General features: G+C 46.7%; 1 protein-coding gene across 1 annotated transcript in view; it reads right to left on the bottom strand.

Moving 5' to 3' along the window:
• tdrd7b (tudor domain containing 7 b) overlaps window positions 1–14,136 on the bottom strand; it is a 71,972-nt gene that overhangs the window by 3,990 nt on the left and 53,846 nt on the right. Inside the window, exons 12-18 of the mRNA XM_063186759.1 lie at window positions 14,002–14,113; window positions 13,565–13,767; window positions 11,568–11,702; window positions 9,284–9,367; window positions 8,581–8,715; window positions 6,026–6,136; window positions 2,621–2,929 (exon numbers count right to left, since the gene is read on the bottom strand). Of these exons, the coding sequence (XP_063042829.1) occupies window positions 2,621–2,929; window positions 6,026–6,136; window positions 8,581–8,715; window positions 9,284–9,367; window positions 11,568–11,702; window positions 13,565–13,767; window positions 14,002–14,113 (1,089 nt within the window). The remainder of the gene's footprint in view (window positions 1–2,620; window positions 2,930–6,025; window positions 6,137–8,580; window positions 8,716–9,283; window positions 9,368–11,567; window positions 11,703–13,564; window positions 13,768–14,001; window positions 14,114–14,136) is intronic.

Here is a 14,136-nt window from a genome sequence, read left to right on the forward strand (position 1 = left end):
GAGAACACGACGACACAGGAAAAGGAAGATTAATAATAATATCAATACTAATCTGAAGATGATATGTACACATCCAGGTTGTGGCCAGCAGGGGGCAGCTCCAGCAGAGGGGGCAACTGGACCGGGCCCAGGGAGGGGGAGCTGGGGGAAGAGAACACCACGACACAGAAACAGGACGATTAATAATAATATGAATAATAATACTACTACTAGTAATACTAATAATAATTAGGGCTGGGACATTAACACGCTAATTCGATTAATTAATCACACAATATGATTAATTAATTAACAAAATTTAAAAAAATTATCACAGTTTATTATATGGTGTGACGTCATCGGTCGAATGCTCCATTCATTTCAACGGGGCTCCCCAACGTTCGCACGTCTGTTATTTTTCGATAACGGACGGGTTGGTCTATAACAGACCGCTGTCAATGGCAACAAGACTTTTCACTGCTAAAGCGACTTTTCAACAAGACTCTAATCAGCTGCTGTGATAGACAACACCTGTTGTCCTGGCTACCTAGCTGTTGCCTAGCGGTGTTCCACAACGGCACTGTTTTGTTTTGCGCAGCAACAATCTTACCATTAAATAGGCCTAAAGAAATGTCCCCGCCATGTGTGAATCATTTAAGTATATCCATATAATAAGCGGGTTAACTTTCGGCGAGTCGGTCGCTTTGTGGAATAGCAGCACTTCAGAGAGAACAAGACCCCTCCGCTCCGCGTCGGGGTCTAAAGATTCTCTCTGTCGTGCTGCTATTCCACGGTAGCGACCTTCTCGCCGAACGTTAACCCTTACATAATATAGCTACATGATTCTGGATTAGACCAGTGGAGGGCAAGAGTCCTCTCTTCTTTTAAAAATGAATAACATTATTATTATGAATTATTGTAATTATCCAAAATCCATGTGAAAAAAAAAAAACAGTTTTCACTGTTCTCAAGTCAGTTATTTAAATGCGATTAAAATACGATTAATTCATTTCAAAGCCTATGGATTAATTTTATTACATCTTTTTAATCGAGTCCCAGCCCTGATAATAATATATGATAAGTACACGTCAGTTTTCTGCCCCACTGCGCCTGGGGGGGAGAGGAGGGAGGAGCTGGGGGAAGAGAACACGACAGAGGAACAGGAAGATTATTAATAACTAGTAATACTAATACGATCACGATATGTACTGGTCTCGATTCTGGCCCGCGGGCCGCTGGCAGGTGGGGCTTAAAGAAGACAGAGAAAGGTTTTTGGTGTCTGTAAGCTTTGGCAACACCAATAGGCATGCCAATAAAGCATATTTGAATTGAATTGAGAGAGGAATATTAATAATTAGCCTGGCAAGCCAGACTAAATGTGAGATTAAATGGGAATATTTAGTCTGGCCCCGACGAATGACACATCGGAAGATTGTTGATGGGAACAACCCGTTGTTTTTCAAACTGTGTCTGTGCTAGCCTGGTTCACACCAGACGGTGTATGTGTAGCTTCGGCGCCCCCTGGCGGAGCAGAGCTACACACACTACCGTCTGGTACACAGCCATAGAGCACGCTCCGTCTCCAACCAGAAAATAGGCTGAGAATTTAAGCTTATTGCTTCTGCACGGCCTCCTCACCAACAAATTCCTTCAAACACCTTCCTGTTAATCTTTAAAGAGTCAATATAGTCTCTAATTGGTCTTGTGACTCCTCGTTTATATTTAAGAAATAAATGCTCTGTCTATTTTCTGGTTGGAGACGGAGCATGCTCTATGGCTGTGTACCAGACGGTAGTGTGTGAAGCTCTGCTCCGCCAGGGGGCGCCGAAGCTACACATACACCGTCTGGTGTGAACCAGGCTATGTCTGTGCCTATTGGCCAATGCTTTGTCATTGGTCCATTGTCCGAGGCTCGACCACTCGCAGGCAAAAATATTTCTGGCCACTGGCGGGGCTTGTTCGCTAGGCTAATTCATAACAATATTAAAGGGACAGTTTGGTCAATTTCAACATGCATGCTCACACTACCCTGGACTTGTCAGTGCCTGAGATTTTTTTTTCTTCTTCTTCAGCCGTTTCCGAGATCCTGGTCATTGTAATGGGGGCAGCTCTTTGTTTACATTTCAAAAAAACATTTTTATTTATTCCCAAAAACATCCAAAATGTTATAAAACATCAGCAGACAACTAGCAAACAGCAGTACCTTTTGGGAAAATATTTGGAGTTGGCCTATGTTTCATTTTTTAAAAATGTAAACAAACGCTGCCCCCATTAGAATTGCTCATATCTCGGAAAGGGCTGAGCCGAAAAATGTGGCATCACCAGGTACTGACAAGTCAAGGGTAGCGTGAGCAATACAACTGCATGTTGAAATTGACCAAACTGTCCCTTTAATACTAATATGATGATCATCATGATATATACATTTCCAGGTTCTGACCAGCAGGGGCCCAAAATCTTTGAAAAAATAACTAATTACAAGTACCAGTTACTTCTCCATAAAAGTAATTACGTTTCTTCACTAGAAAAGTACACACGGCCACGGCCACGTGTCCATAACCCACCTCTCTGATGGCGAGCCTGGTGCGGGTGATGCCCTGTTGCTAGGTAGCGAGTGGGTTCTCCTCAGCTGGGGCACCGCTGCTGCCGCTGTTGCCGTGGTGCCATTGGCCGTCGCCGTGGAGACGATGGTCGGGCTAGCGCATCGATTGGCTGTCGTCGTCATGGTGGTGGGCGGGGTGCGTAGGGCGGCGGAAGAGGAGGATGAAGAGGAGGAGGAGGAAGACAAGGGTTTGAGGGGAGCGCGCGTGCTAAGGAAGACGTCTTTGGGATGCTTGAAGAGGTCCGAGTCGGACAGCTGGCGGTTGACACTGCGGCTGTCGTCGTTAAAATGCTTATTGGTGAACAGGTGAACATGCACCAGGCGCTTGGAGTCATCCAGCTGAGCTATCTGTTATAGAGATGGAGGGAGAAAAGGAGAGAGAGAGAGAGAAGGAGAGAGAGAGAGAGAGAGAGAGAGAGAGAGAGAGAGAGAGAGAGAGAGAGAGAGAGAGAGAGAGAGAGAGAGAGAGAGAGAGAGAGAGAGAGAGAGGAGAGAGGGAGAGAGAGAAGGAAGGAGAGTCAAAAAAGTAAGTTAATGAGCGACACTGTGGCCCATGCTCACTAGGTTCCTCAACGATGCCAATCTTAGACAGCACACTACCAAGTTCACACCACACGGGGGCGCTGTTAAACCTTTGAGTCACCTGGACCTACTTAAGGGTCATGGGTCAGAGCCACTTGGAGACCTGGGGAACAGGTGAGCACTTGAGGTGCTAGTCTCGCATGCCAGGCCTGGTTGGCATTGGAGCTAGCTTGCTCACAAGAAAGTGTTTAGAGACTGGCCATTTGCCTATGAACAATGTAGCCCTACAAAGACCTTGATGAATTTACCTATGCCTTGATGTAATTGTACGGGGGAAGTTTATATATCTATCCGGGAGTTTTCTCCCACTGTGAGCTTTGGAGGAGAGTCCGAAGGAGTTCGGCTCAGGACTGTGCTCGCCCGTCAAAGAAGATTTGTGTTTGCCCTGCTGGGGACCAAGGTGCCCCACCACAGTTACCATCAGCCGCAGGTTCGGTGCTTGGCCCCCTTCTCTTCACCATCTACCGGCTCCCCCTTGGTCGTATCATCCGCTCCCATGGTCTCAGTTTCCACTGCTACGCCGACGACACACAGTTATACATCAGCACCAAACCCTCTCCTCTGTCTCCCCCCACCCCTCTCGTCCACTGCCTACAGGACATCAAAACCTGGATGACACACAATCTCCTCAAACTGAACAGCAATAAAACTGAGCTCATGGTGGTGGCACCAGCAATGCTGCAAAGGAAGGTTGGAGATCTCCACCTGGACATCATCCCATCCCCTGAAGTACGTAACCTGAGTGTCATCTTGGATTCATCACTTTCACTTCACTCCCATATCAAAAAAGTCACCAAATCAGCATTCTATCATCTCCGAAACATCTCCAGACTCAGGCCTTCACTCTCTAAGACAGTTACGGAGACGCTTTCATCTCCTCCTGTCTGGACTATTGCAATGCCATCCTGCTTGGTCTACCCAACAAGGCCCTAGACAGACTGCAATATGTCTAGAACTCTGCTGCCAGGATCATAACAGGCACTAGACCCTGCAGCACATCACCCCCATACTCAAGCCGCTTCACTGGCTCCCCATCAAGTCACGCATTACCTACAAAGTCCTCCTCCTCACTTTCAAGTCCCCCCATGGTCTGGCACCCCACTACCTCACAGACCTTCTTCACCCTTATGACCCCTCAAGATCCCTGCAGGGATCCTCTTCCAAGGGCCAGCTGGTCGTCCCTCGTACCAGGCTCAAGGTCACCAGTGACAGAGTCTTCCATGTTGCTGCTCCCATTCTTTGGAACAATCTGCCCGACCACATCCAGAATGCCCCTTCACTGGCCATGTTTAAGCAACACCTTAACACATTCACTACCAAGTCACGTAAAAATACGTTTTGCCTCCCATGCGTTGGCTCCCAAACCGTAAAATTACGTTTTTACTTTTTTTTATTGGATTCTGAATCTACACATTCTAATGCACATTCTGTGTGATTTTCGTAATAATGTGATGAACAGAACTGACATAGATCATGAAAACACCTACAAAGTCAAAACTCCTACAAAGTCAGGATCTGGATATTTCATCATCTGTGCATTTTATTACACACAGTATTTGAGTTTTATTAATAGCGAATCAAACCGTCTCTGACCACTTCCTGATCACGTCACGTCACGTCTCCATTTACTTCCTAGAGCATCAAAACAAAACATGTCCTGTCAGCACAGCCCTTGCTAGCTAGCCTGTTCCTAAACATATGATGGAAGGATAAGGAGTTTTGCTGCCATCAGGATAGGTGTAAAATGGAAGGTTGTAATGAAAAACAGCATGCAACACAGCAGGAACTAACCTTCTTTTGGGTGAGTACTTTGGCACGTCTACTTTTATCTGCAGAACGAAAACTGCCAGTCAAGTGACATTAGCTAGCTAGCATTTCAGATGCTCTGAACTGCCTGACCAGGTGATTTTTGCATCAAAGTAAGTTTACTTGGAAGGTACTGGAGTTGTTCTTTGGGCAAGAAAATGCATTTAGACCCGCAATTTAAACTCGGAGAGTCAGAGCGCACCCCTGACAAAAAAGGCTTTATCTCAGTTCGAATGTTCAAAATCGCTATTTTTACCTAAACCAGTGCGCGCTTAAAGTGAAATAACTTCGGAATGAAACAAGCTAGAAACAAACCGTAAAAATATACAGACAGCTGAGTCTTTGGGCTTTCGAACCAGCCCTGACATGTGTCTCTGGGTTGAAGATAAAATATTCGGTGGGTGTTCAAAAAATGACATAAAATGATGAAATTGGCTGGGAGTCTACGGTTGAATTCCAAAAAAAACGGCTGGTATTGAATGTGTTAAGACACATCTCTTCCTGGAGGCTTATGGCTGCTAGTTCCACAAGCACTTTCACGCATTCACACACACACACACACACACACACACACACACACACACACTCACACTTTCCAACACAACACTCTGTGAAGCGTCCTTGGGTGTTTTGAAAGGCGCTATATAAAACGAAAGTATTATTATTATTATTAACATTAGCGTCGTACATACCAACTGACACGTCAAGGCATACATGAAGTGTGCGTGTGTGTGTGTGTGTGTGTACGTGCCTTGATGCTGCAGTCGCTGGTGTTGAGTACTGCGTCTTGTAGCCACTGCAGGGCGGTGTGTGTGTGTGTGTGTGTGTACGTGCCTTAATGCTGCAGTCGCTGGTGTTCAGTACTGCGTCTTGTAGCCACTGCAGGGCGGTGTGTGTGTGTGTGTGTGTGTGTGTGTGTGTGTGTGTACGTGCCTTGATGCTGCAGTCGCTGGTGTTGAGTACTGCGTCTTGTAGCCACTGCAGGGCGGTGTGTGTGTGTGTGTGTGTGTGTGTGTGTGTGTGTGTGTGTGTGTGTGTGTGTGTGTGTGTACGTGCCTTAATACTGCAGTCGCTGGTGTTCAGCACGGCGTCTCGTAGCCACTGTACGGCCTCGGGGGTCCAGGATCCAACACTGACGGGCAGCTCAGCCAGACAGCACTTCACCACCTGGCACACACACACACACACGCACAGAGAGAGGTCAGCCAGACAGCACTTCACCACCTGGCACGCGCGCGCAGGCAGGCAGGCAGGCAGGCAGGCAGGCAGGCAGGCAGGCAGGCAGGCAGGCAGGCAGGCAGGCAGACAGGCAGGCAGGCAGGCAGGCAGGCAGGCAGGCAGGCAGGCACGCACACACACACACACCGAGAGAGAGAGAGAGAGAGAGGTCAGTAAGACAACACTTCACCAGGTTGGATGTGTGATAGGGTGCATCAAATGCCCCTTATGAAAATGTTTTGACTTGACCTACACTGTGTAAAACACTTTAAAATTTGGATGAAGTCTACCACTGGACTTCAGCTTTGGAATCCAGGTTTCATCCATTATTTTGTATTTTCATGGGCCTGGTGGACCCAGTAGAATTCATCGACATTTCAACATATTTTACACAGAGTGATTTTACTGTGCTTAGAATATTTTTTATCACACCGCCATATGTTTTTATTGGGTAGCTTTATGCACCAAAATAACAATTTCTATTCCAGGATTTTGACTATCACCATTATTTTCTATTGGTGGCTGGTGGCCCCGGTAGACTTCATCCAAATTGAAAATATTTCACACAGTGTGTTTTTACTGGGTGTAGATCATTTTTCACAACAGGGCCAAGGCAATATTTTTTCATAGGGGGCATTTGATGCACGGTACAATCTGAAGACTGTTGATGAGCAGAACGTGTTGTCTTTCAAACCGTGTCTGTGCCTATAGGCCAACGCTCTAACCAATCAGCGCAATTACAATTACAATGAGAATTACTACCATCAAAGAACGTGGATCCACGTTTTATACCCTGTCCAGACCTTCTTAAAAATTAATGAGAGAAGAACATCTACCTGAACACGTTTCAACAAAACCTTGAGTCTAATTTTTCAAAAACTGACGTCAAACGAGAGCTGTTCAATCATTCTTGTTGTTGTGCGTCGACATTCCCTCAAAACCCTGCCCGCCTTGATTCAAAACAAAAGTCTGTTGTGGCAAGCCTGGCAGACAAATGTCTGTTGTGGCAAGCCTGGCAGACAAATGTCTGTTGTGGCAAGCCTGGCAGACAAATGTCTGTTGTGGCAAGCCTGGCAGACAAATCTCTGTTGTGGCAAGCCCGGCAGAGAAATGTCTGTTGTGGCAAGCCCGGCAGAGAAATGTCTGTTGTGGCAAGCCCGGCAGAGAAATGTCTGTTGTGGCAAGCCCGGCAGAGAAATGTCTGTTGTGGCAAGCCTGGCAGACAAATGTCTGTTGTGGCAAGCCTGGCAGACAAATGTCTGTTGTGGCAAGCCTGGCAGACCAATGTCTGTTGTGGCAAGCCTGGCAGACCAATGTCTGTTGTGGCAAGCCTGGCAGAGAAATGTCTGTTGTGGCAAGCCCGGCAGAGAAATGTCTGTTGTGGCAAGCCCGGCAGAGAAATGTCTGTTGTGGCAAGCCTGGCAGACAAACGTCTGTTGTGGCAAGCCTGGCAGACCACTACAATGATGCGAGGCCAGACCACTACAATGATGCGAGGGCCAGACACTCGCAGCTAAAAAAAAATGGCGTCCAGCAGGTGGCGCCCACCACCCAAGACACACACACACACACACACACACACACACACACACACACACACACACACACACACACACAGACACACACACACACAGTCATGAGGCAAACATTTGATTTCACCGTCTGAGCTAAACAAAGAAATTCGTATGCAGTTAAGAACTCAGGTTTTTTCAGAGGAGACTCTCAACGCCTTTGCATAGCTGACACACACACGCACGCAAAGTTCATAAGACAGGCGCACACACACACACACACAATTTAGACATGCATACCTTGCACTATGTCAAATTAATAGGTCAAATGAAAAACTCGGTTTCACCGTCTGATCTAGTATAAAAACACACGCACACACACATTCATCAGTTCCACTCCTCAGGCATTACACACCTGACATCACACACACTCTCACACACACACCACCAGCTCGACAGCACATGACTTCACCTCCTGACAGAAGAGCGTGCGTACACACACACATAGTTTCGTGACCGACGCGCGCGCGTGGGCGCGCGCGCACACACACACACACACACACACTTTCATGACTGATAGACGGACGCACACACACACAAAGTTTCATGACGGACAGACGGACGCACACACACACAGGTCGTCCTCAGCCCAGACAGTAAGCCAAGCAAGTCTAGGACACACACACACACACACACACACACCTGTTTAAGCCTTAGGCCTAGACAAACAATTGTGAGGTCACACACAGTGGGGAGGGGACGGGGACACTAAAACACACACACACACACACACACACACACACACACACACACACACACACACACACACACACACACACACACACACACACACACACACACACACACACACACACACGTTACCTGTGGGGGGATGGTGGTGAGGTCTCGTAGGTACGGGGGAGGGAACTCTCTCAACTCGATCACCTCCACTGAAGCCTGAACCCCCAGGTCAACAAAGAGGATATCCAGCACTCGAGAACCATGCAGATTCATAATCTAATGCAGAGAGGAGAGGGGGGGGGGGGGGGGGGGAGAGAGAGAGAGAGGGAGAGAGAGAGAGGGGGGGGGGAGAGAGAGAGAGAGAGAGAGAGAGAGAGAGAGAGAGAGAGAGAGAGAGAGAGAGAGAGAGAGAGAGAGAGAGAGAGAGAGAGAGAGAGAAAGAGAGAGGGGGAGGGAGAGAGAGAGAGAGAGAGAGAGAGAGAGAGAGAGAGAGAGAGAGAAAGAAAGAGAGAGGGGGGAGAGTGAGAGAGAGAGAGAGAGAGAGCGAGAGGGAGGGAGAGAGGGGGGGGGGGAGAGAGGGAGGGAGAGCGGGAGAGAGGGGGGGAGGGGGTGAGAGGGAGAGAGAGGGGGGGAGCGAGAGAAAGAAAGAAATTGAATGTTTACAAGTTCATTAGAGTCCAAATTTGTATCAAATATGACAGGTTGCGTGCGTGTGCCGCGTGCGTGTGCCGCGTGCGTGTGCCTCTGTGCGTGACCATAAAGGGCCAAGGCAAAATTGTTTCATAGGGGGCGTTTGATGCACCCTAGCGTGCGTGCGTGCGTGCGTGCGTGCGTGCGTACGTACCTCTACGCGTGACCACTTCCCCTTGTAGCGTGCCAGGCAGCCCTTCCCACAGAACGGCCGAGACACCAGGAACTCAGACGTCACCTGACAGGATATGACATCACAACACAGGATATGTCATCAGCACAACACAAGATATGACATCAGCACAACACAGGATATGACATCAGCACAACACAAGATATGACATCAGCACAAGGGCTGGGTACCGCAGCCATTTCCTGTATCGATTCGATTTCGATTCTTAGGGCTTTGAATAAATTAATCACGATTCAATTCGATTCGATTCATTCAGAATCGGTTAAATCCGTTCCCTTCTTGTTGCCAGGATTTCCCCCAAAAGATGCTGTTGCCTATTTGTATATAAAAATGCCAAAGGGCTGTGGCTTGACAGTGTTAACAGATTGCTAATTTGTAATAATTAGGCCCAGGCCTAATTGACAAATACCTACTGGATATTTTCCATAGACCTAAATGAAACAAAAAGAACAAAAAGAAAAATAAACAAAAAATCTATTTTGTGCCTTGTGAATCGATTATGTGAATTTCAAATGAAATCGATCGATTATCGATTAAAACGATTGTTTTAGCCAGCCCTAATTAGCACAACACAAGATATGACATCAGCACAGGATATGACATCAACATCAGACACAGGATATGGCATGGTTCTCAAATCTCAATGAAAGATAATGTGCTTGTAGGTTATAAAGAAATATTCATTATAAGTTAGAAAGATATAATATTTAAATGAAGAAAAACATTAACTGTGACTAAAATCTCGTAGTGGTCAGTATTTATCAACATCTTCGGTGGCCAGTCACCTCAGCATGAGGGCGGTGTTGGGACACCTTGTTGTCCCCTGCCGACAGCCAATCAGGGAAGAGGGATTTACAGCAGGCACTGTGGCACTGGGTCAACGTGGAACACAGATTACCCAACAAGCATGCCCCAGCCATGTGGGATTAGCCAATAGGAACTCATCTATTGGTCGTGTGGTGTCTACGACAGATTAGCCAATCAGAACCTGGAGTGGGATAATGAGTAGGCCGGATTGGTCAATAGGAACTCTCCATGTTGTGGTGTCCAGGCCAAATTAGCCAATAGGAACTCTCCATGTTGTGGTGTCCAGGCCAGATTAGCCAATCGAAGAGTCAGATAGTGAGTAAGGACAGTGTTTCCTGGATTATCCAAGAGGAATGCCCCGTCATATGGTCTACTAGGGACAGTGTGTGTGTGTGTGTGTGTATATGTATATGTGTGTGTGTGTGTGTGTGTGTGTGTGTGTGTGTGTGTGTGTGTGTGTGTGTGTGTGTGTGTGTGTCGGTCTGTCTGTCTGTCTGTCTGTCTGTGAGTGTGTGTGTATTATCCAAGAGGAATGTCCCGTCATATTGTCTACTGGTGACTGTGTGTGTGTGTGTGTGTGTGTGTGTGTGTGTGTGTGTGTGTGTGTGTGTGTGTGTGTGTGTGTGTGTGTGTGTGTGTGTGTGTGTGTCTGTGTGTGTGGTCTACTGGTGACTGTTTACTAACAGCAACTAAGACCACTTGAGTTTACCTTGTAAGAGCTGTCCAGTCTTATGTGTCTAGTGAACCGTTTACTCCAGACTAACCGATACCAGACACGACAATATTTACTAGTTTATCCAAACTAGTCAATACCAGACACGACAATATTTACTAGTTAATCCAAACTAACCGATAGAGTCATATGGTGTATTATTAAATGTTCACTACAGATTAACCAATAATTACGTCCTCTCTTTATGATGTACATATAAATGTTCACTGCAGATTAGCCAATAGACAATAGACGCGTACAGTCATATGGTGCATTGCTAAATGTTTACTACGGATTAGCCAATCACCACGTCCTGTCTTCATGATGTGCATGTGTGTTGTTGAATGTTCACTCCAGATTAGCCAATAGAGGCGTATATGGTCATATGGTGAGTAGGCCAACATGTAGTGCAGATTAGGGGGGTTGGTGGCAGGATTTAATCCCAGATTACACACAGGACGGGGCCTAATCCCAATCCAGGCAGAAACCACATGCACACTGCTACTAGAGAGAGAGAGAGAGAGAGAGAGAGAGAGAGAGAGGGAGGGAGAGAGAGAGAGAGAGAGAGAGAGAGAGAGGGAGGGAGAGAGAGAGAGACTCAGTCTTGGTCAGCACCTCCGTGAGCTTGGTGAGGTGTTAGGCGGTGTGTGTGTGTGTGTGTGTGTGTGTGTGTGTGTGTGTGTGTGTGTGTGTGTGTGTGTGTGTGTGTGTGTGTGTGTGTGTTACCTGTGCCAGTAGGTAGGCCTCAGTCTTGCTCAGCACCTCCGTCAGCTTGGTGAGGCCTCGCGAGGGGGGCTGGCAGTAGATGGTGCCGTCCGAACACACACTCGTCACACACACACTCGTGTAGGCACTGTTCACCTGAAACACACACACACACTCGTGTAGGCAATGTTCACCTGAAACACACACACACACACTCGTGTAGGCAATGTTCACCTGAAACACACACACACACACTCGTGTAGGCACTGTTCACCTGAAACACACACTCGTGTAGGCACTGTTCACCTGAAACACACACACACACACTCGTGTAGGCACTGTTCACCTGAAACACACAGCAATTTAATTCAAGAACACACACTCGTCACACTCACTTGTGTAGGCACTGTTCACCCCGCAACACACAGCAAATCAATTCAATAAACACTTTAATTCAACATCTCCGGTAACTCTGAATAATGATGGCATCTGAACTAAAAAAAAAGATGGAGGAATGCGTGATATCACATCCTGAAACTAGCGATGTCAAAATAAGAGTCCTATCGCTAAACTAAGGAAGTACCCAGGGGACGCTACTAAATGCCCCCAGCCCTAGTTGTAGTGTAGCGTAGCTCTAGTTCATTTGGAAAAAGAAGTTTTGTTCGTCACACTAATGTCTACACCAAGAAGTCAAAGACTAACTTGACTCATCTCACAAAAGCTCAATTCAAAGGTCATTTTCTCGTTTGCAATTGGGATGTTGCACGGGGAGAAGTCCCCCTGATGATCTACTCTGCTGACGGCTCTTCTAGTCTGATGAGTGATTAGCTGGAAAGCGTGTGAGCAACGGGAGCAGTGTGCTGTCAGCCGAGTAGCCACATAATTAGAAACAAAAACGTCTTGATTTATGTCCATAAACATCCAAAAGGTTATGCAACATCAGCAGACAACTAGCAAACAGCGATGCCTTTTGGAAAATATTTGTACGTAATGTAATATAATGATGCCTGTCTACCTTGAGTGGTGTACTACACTGTGTAATGTAATGTAATAATGCCTTGCTGCAGGCCACGTTTAGTGTAGTGTAGTGTAGTGTAGTGTAATGTAATGTAATATACTGAACTGTAGTGTAATGTAATATACTGCACTGTAGTGTAGTGTAGTGTAGTGTAGTGTAGTGTAGTGTAGTGTAGTGTAGTGTAGTCTAGTGTAGTCTAGTGTAGTCTAGTGTAGTGTAGTGTAGTGTAGTGTAGTGTAGTGTAGTGTAGTGTACTGTAGTGTAGTGTAGTGTAGTGTAGTGTAGTGTAGTGTAGTGTAGTGTAGTGTAGTGTAGTGTAGTGTAGTGTAGTGCAGTGTAGTGTAGTGTAGTGTAGTGTAGTGTAGTGTACTGTAGTGTAGTGTAGTGTAGTGTAGTGTACTGTAGTGAACTGTAGTGTACTGTAGTGTAGTAGTGTAGTGTAGTGAACTGCAGTGCAGTGCAGTGTAGTGTAGTGTAGTGTAGTGTAGTGGAGTGTAGTGGAGTGTAGTGTAGTGGAGTGTAATGTAGTGTAGTGAACTGTAGTGTAGTGTAGTGTAGTGTAATGTAATGTAATATACTGAACTGTAGTGTAATGTAGTGTAATGCAATGTGTAATGTAATGTAGTGTGTAGTGTAATGTAGTGTAGTGTAGAGTAATGTAATGTAGTGTAGTGCAGTGCAGTGCATTGTGTCTACCTTGAGTGTGCTGTCCAGGCTCTTGTCCTGCAGGGCTTTGCTACAGGCTGCGTTGATGTTGTAGTGTAGTGTAGTGTAGTGTAATGTAATATGTAGTGTAGTGTGTAATAATGTAATGTGTCTACCTTGAGTGTGCTCTCCATGTGTAGTGTATTGTAATGCAATATGTAGCGTAGTGTGTCTACCTTGAGTGTGCTGTAGGCCATGTGTAATGTAGTGCAGTGCATTGTGTCTACCTTGAGAGTGCTCTCCATGTGTAGTGTATTGTAGTGTAGTGTAGTGTGTAATAATGTAATGTGTCTACCTTGAGTGTGCTGTCCAGGCTCTTGTCCTGCAGGGCTTTGCTACAGGCTGCGTTGATGTTGACATCATCATCCTGCGACGTGTCGTACAGCACCATGAGGGGCGGGGCCTGGCGCTCCAGGATCTCGGCCAATAGGATCTTGCCGCTGGCCATCGCCTCCAGCTTCTTCAGGACCGACGACTCCTCACTGAACTGCTCCAGACCTGACACACACACACACACACACACACACACACACACACACACACACACACACACACACACACACACACACACACACACACACACACACACACACACACACACACACACACACACACACACATGAATAAACACACACACACACACACACACGCACACACACAAATAAACACACACACAAATAAACACACACACACGAACACACACACACACACACACTGAGGGCAACTCCTCACCAGCCAGTCTGCAGTGTGTGGCCTGGAAAGGCAGTGTGAGGAACTTCTCATGCAGCTCCAACAGTTTAGACCTGCTGATCACCTCCGAGAAGCCGTGGTCCACATAGAACACCTAGAGGACACGGAACAGGAATT

This window comes from Engraulis encrasicolus, chromosome 21 (genome assembly GCF_034702125.1).
Source record: "Engraulis encrasicolus isolate BLACKSEA-1 chromosome 21, IST_EnEncr_1.0, whole genome shotgun sequence".
In the NCBI taxonomy this organism is placed as follows: domain Eukaryota; kingdom Metazoa; phylum Chordata; class Actinopteri; order Clupeiformes; family Engraulidae; genus Engraulis; species Engraulis encrasicolus.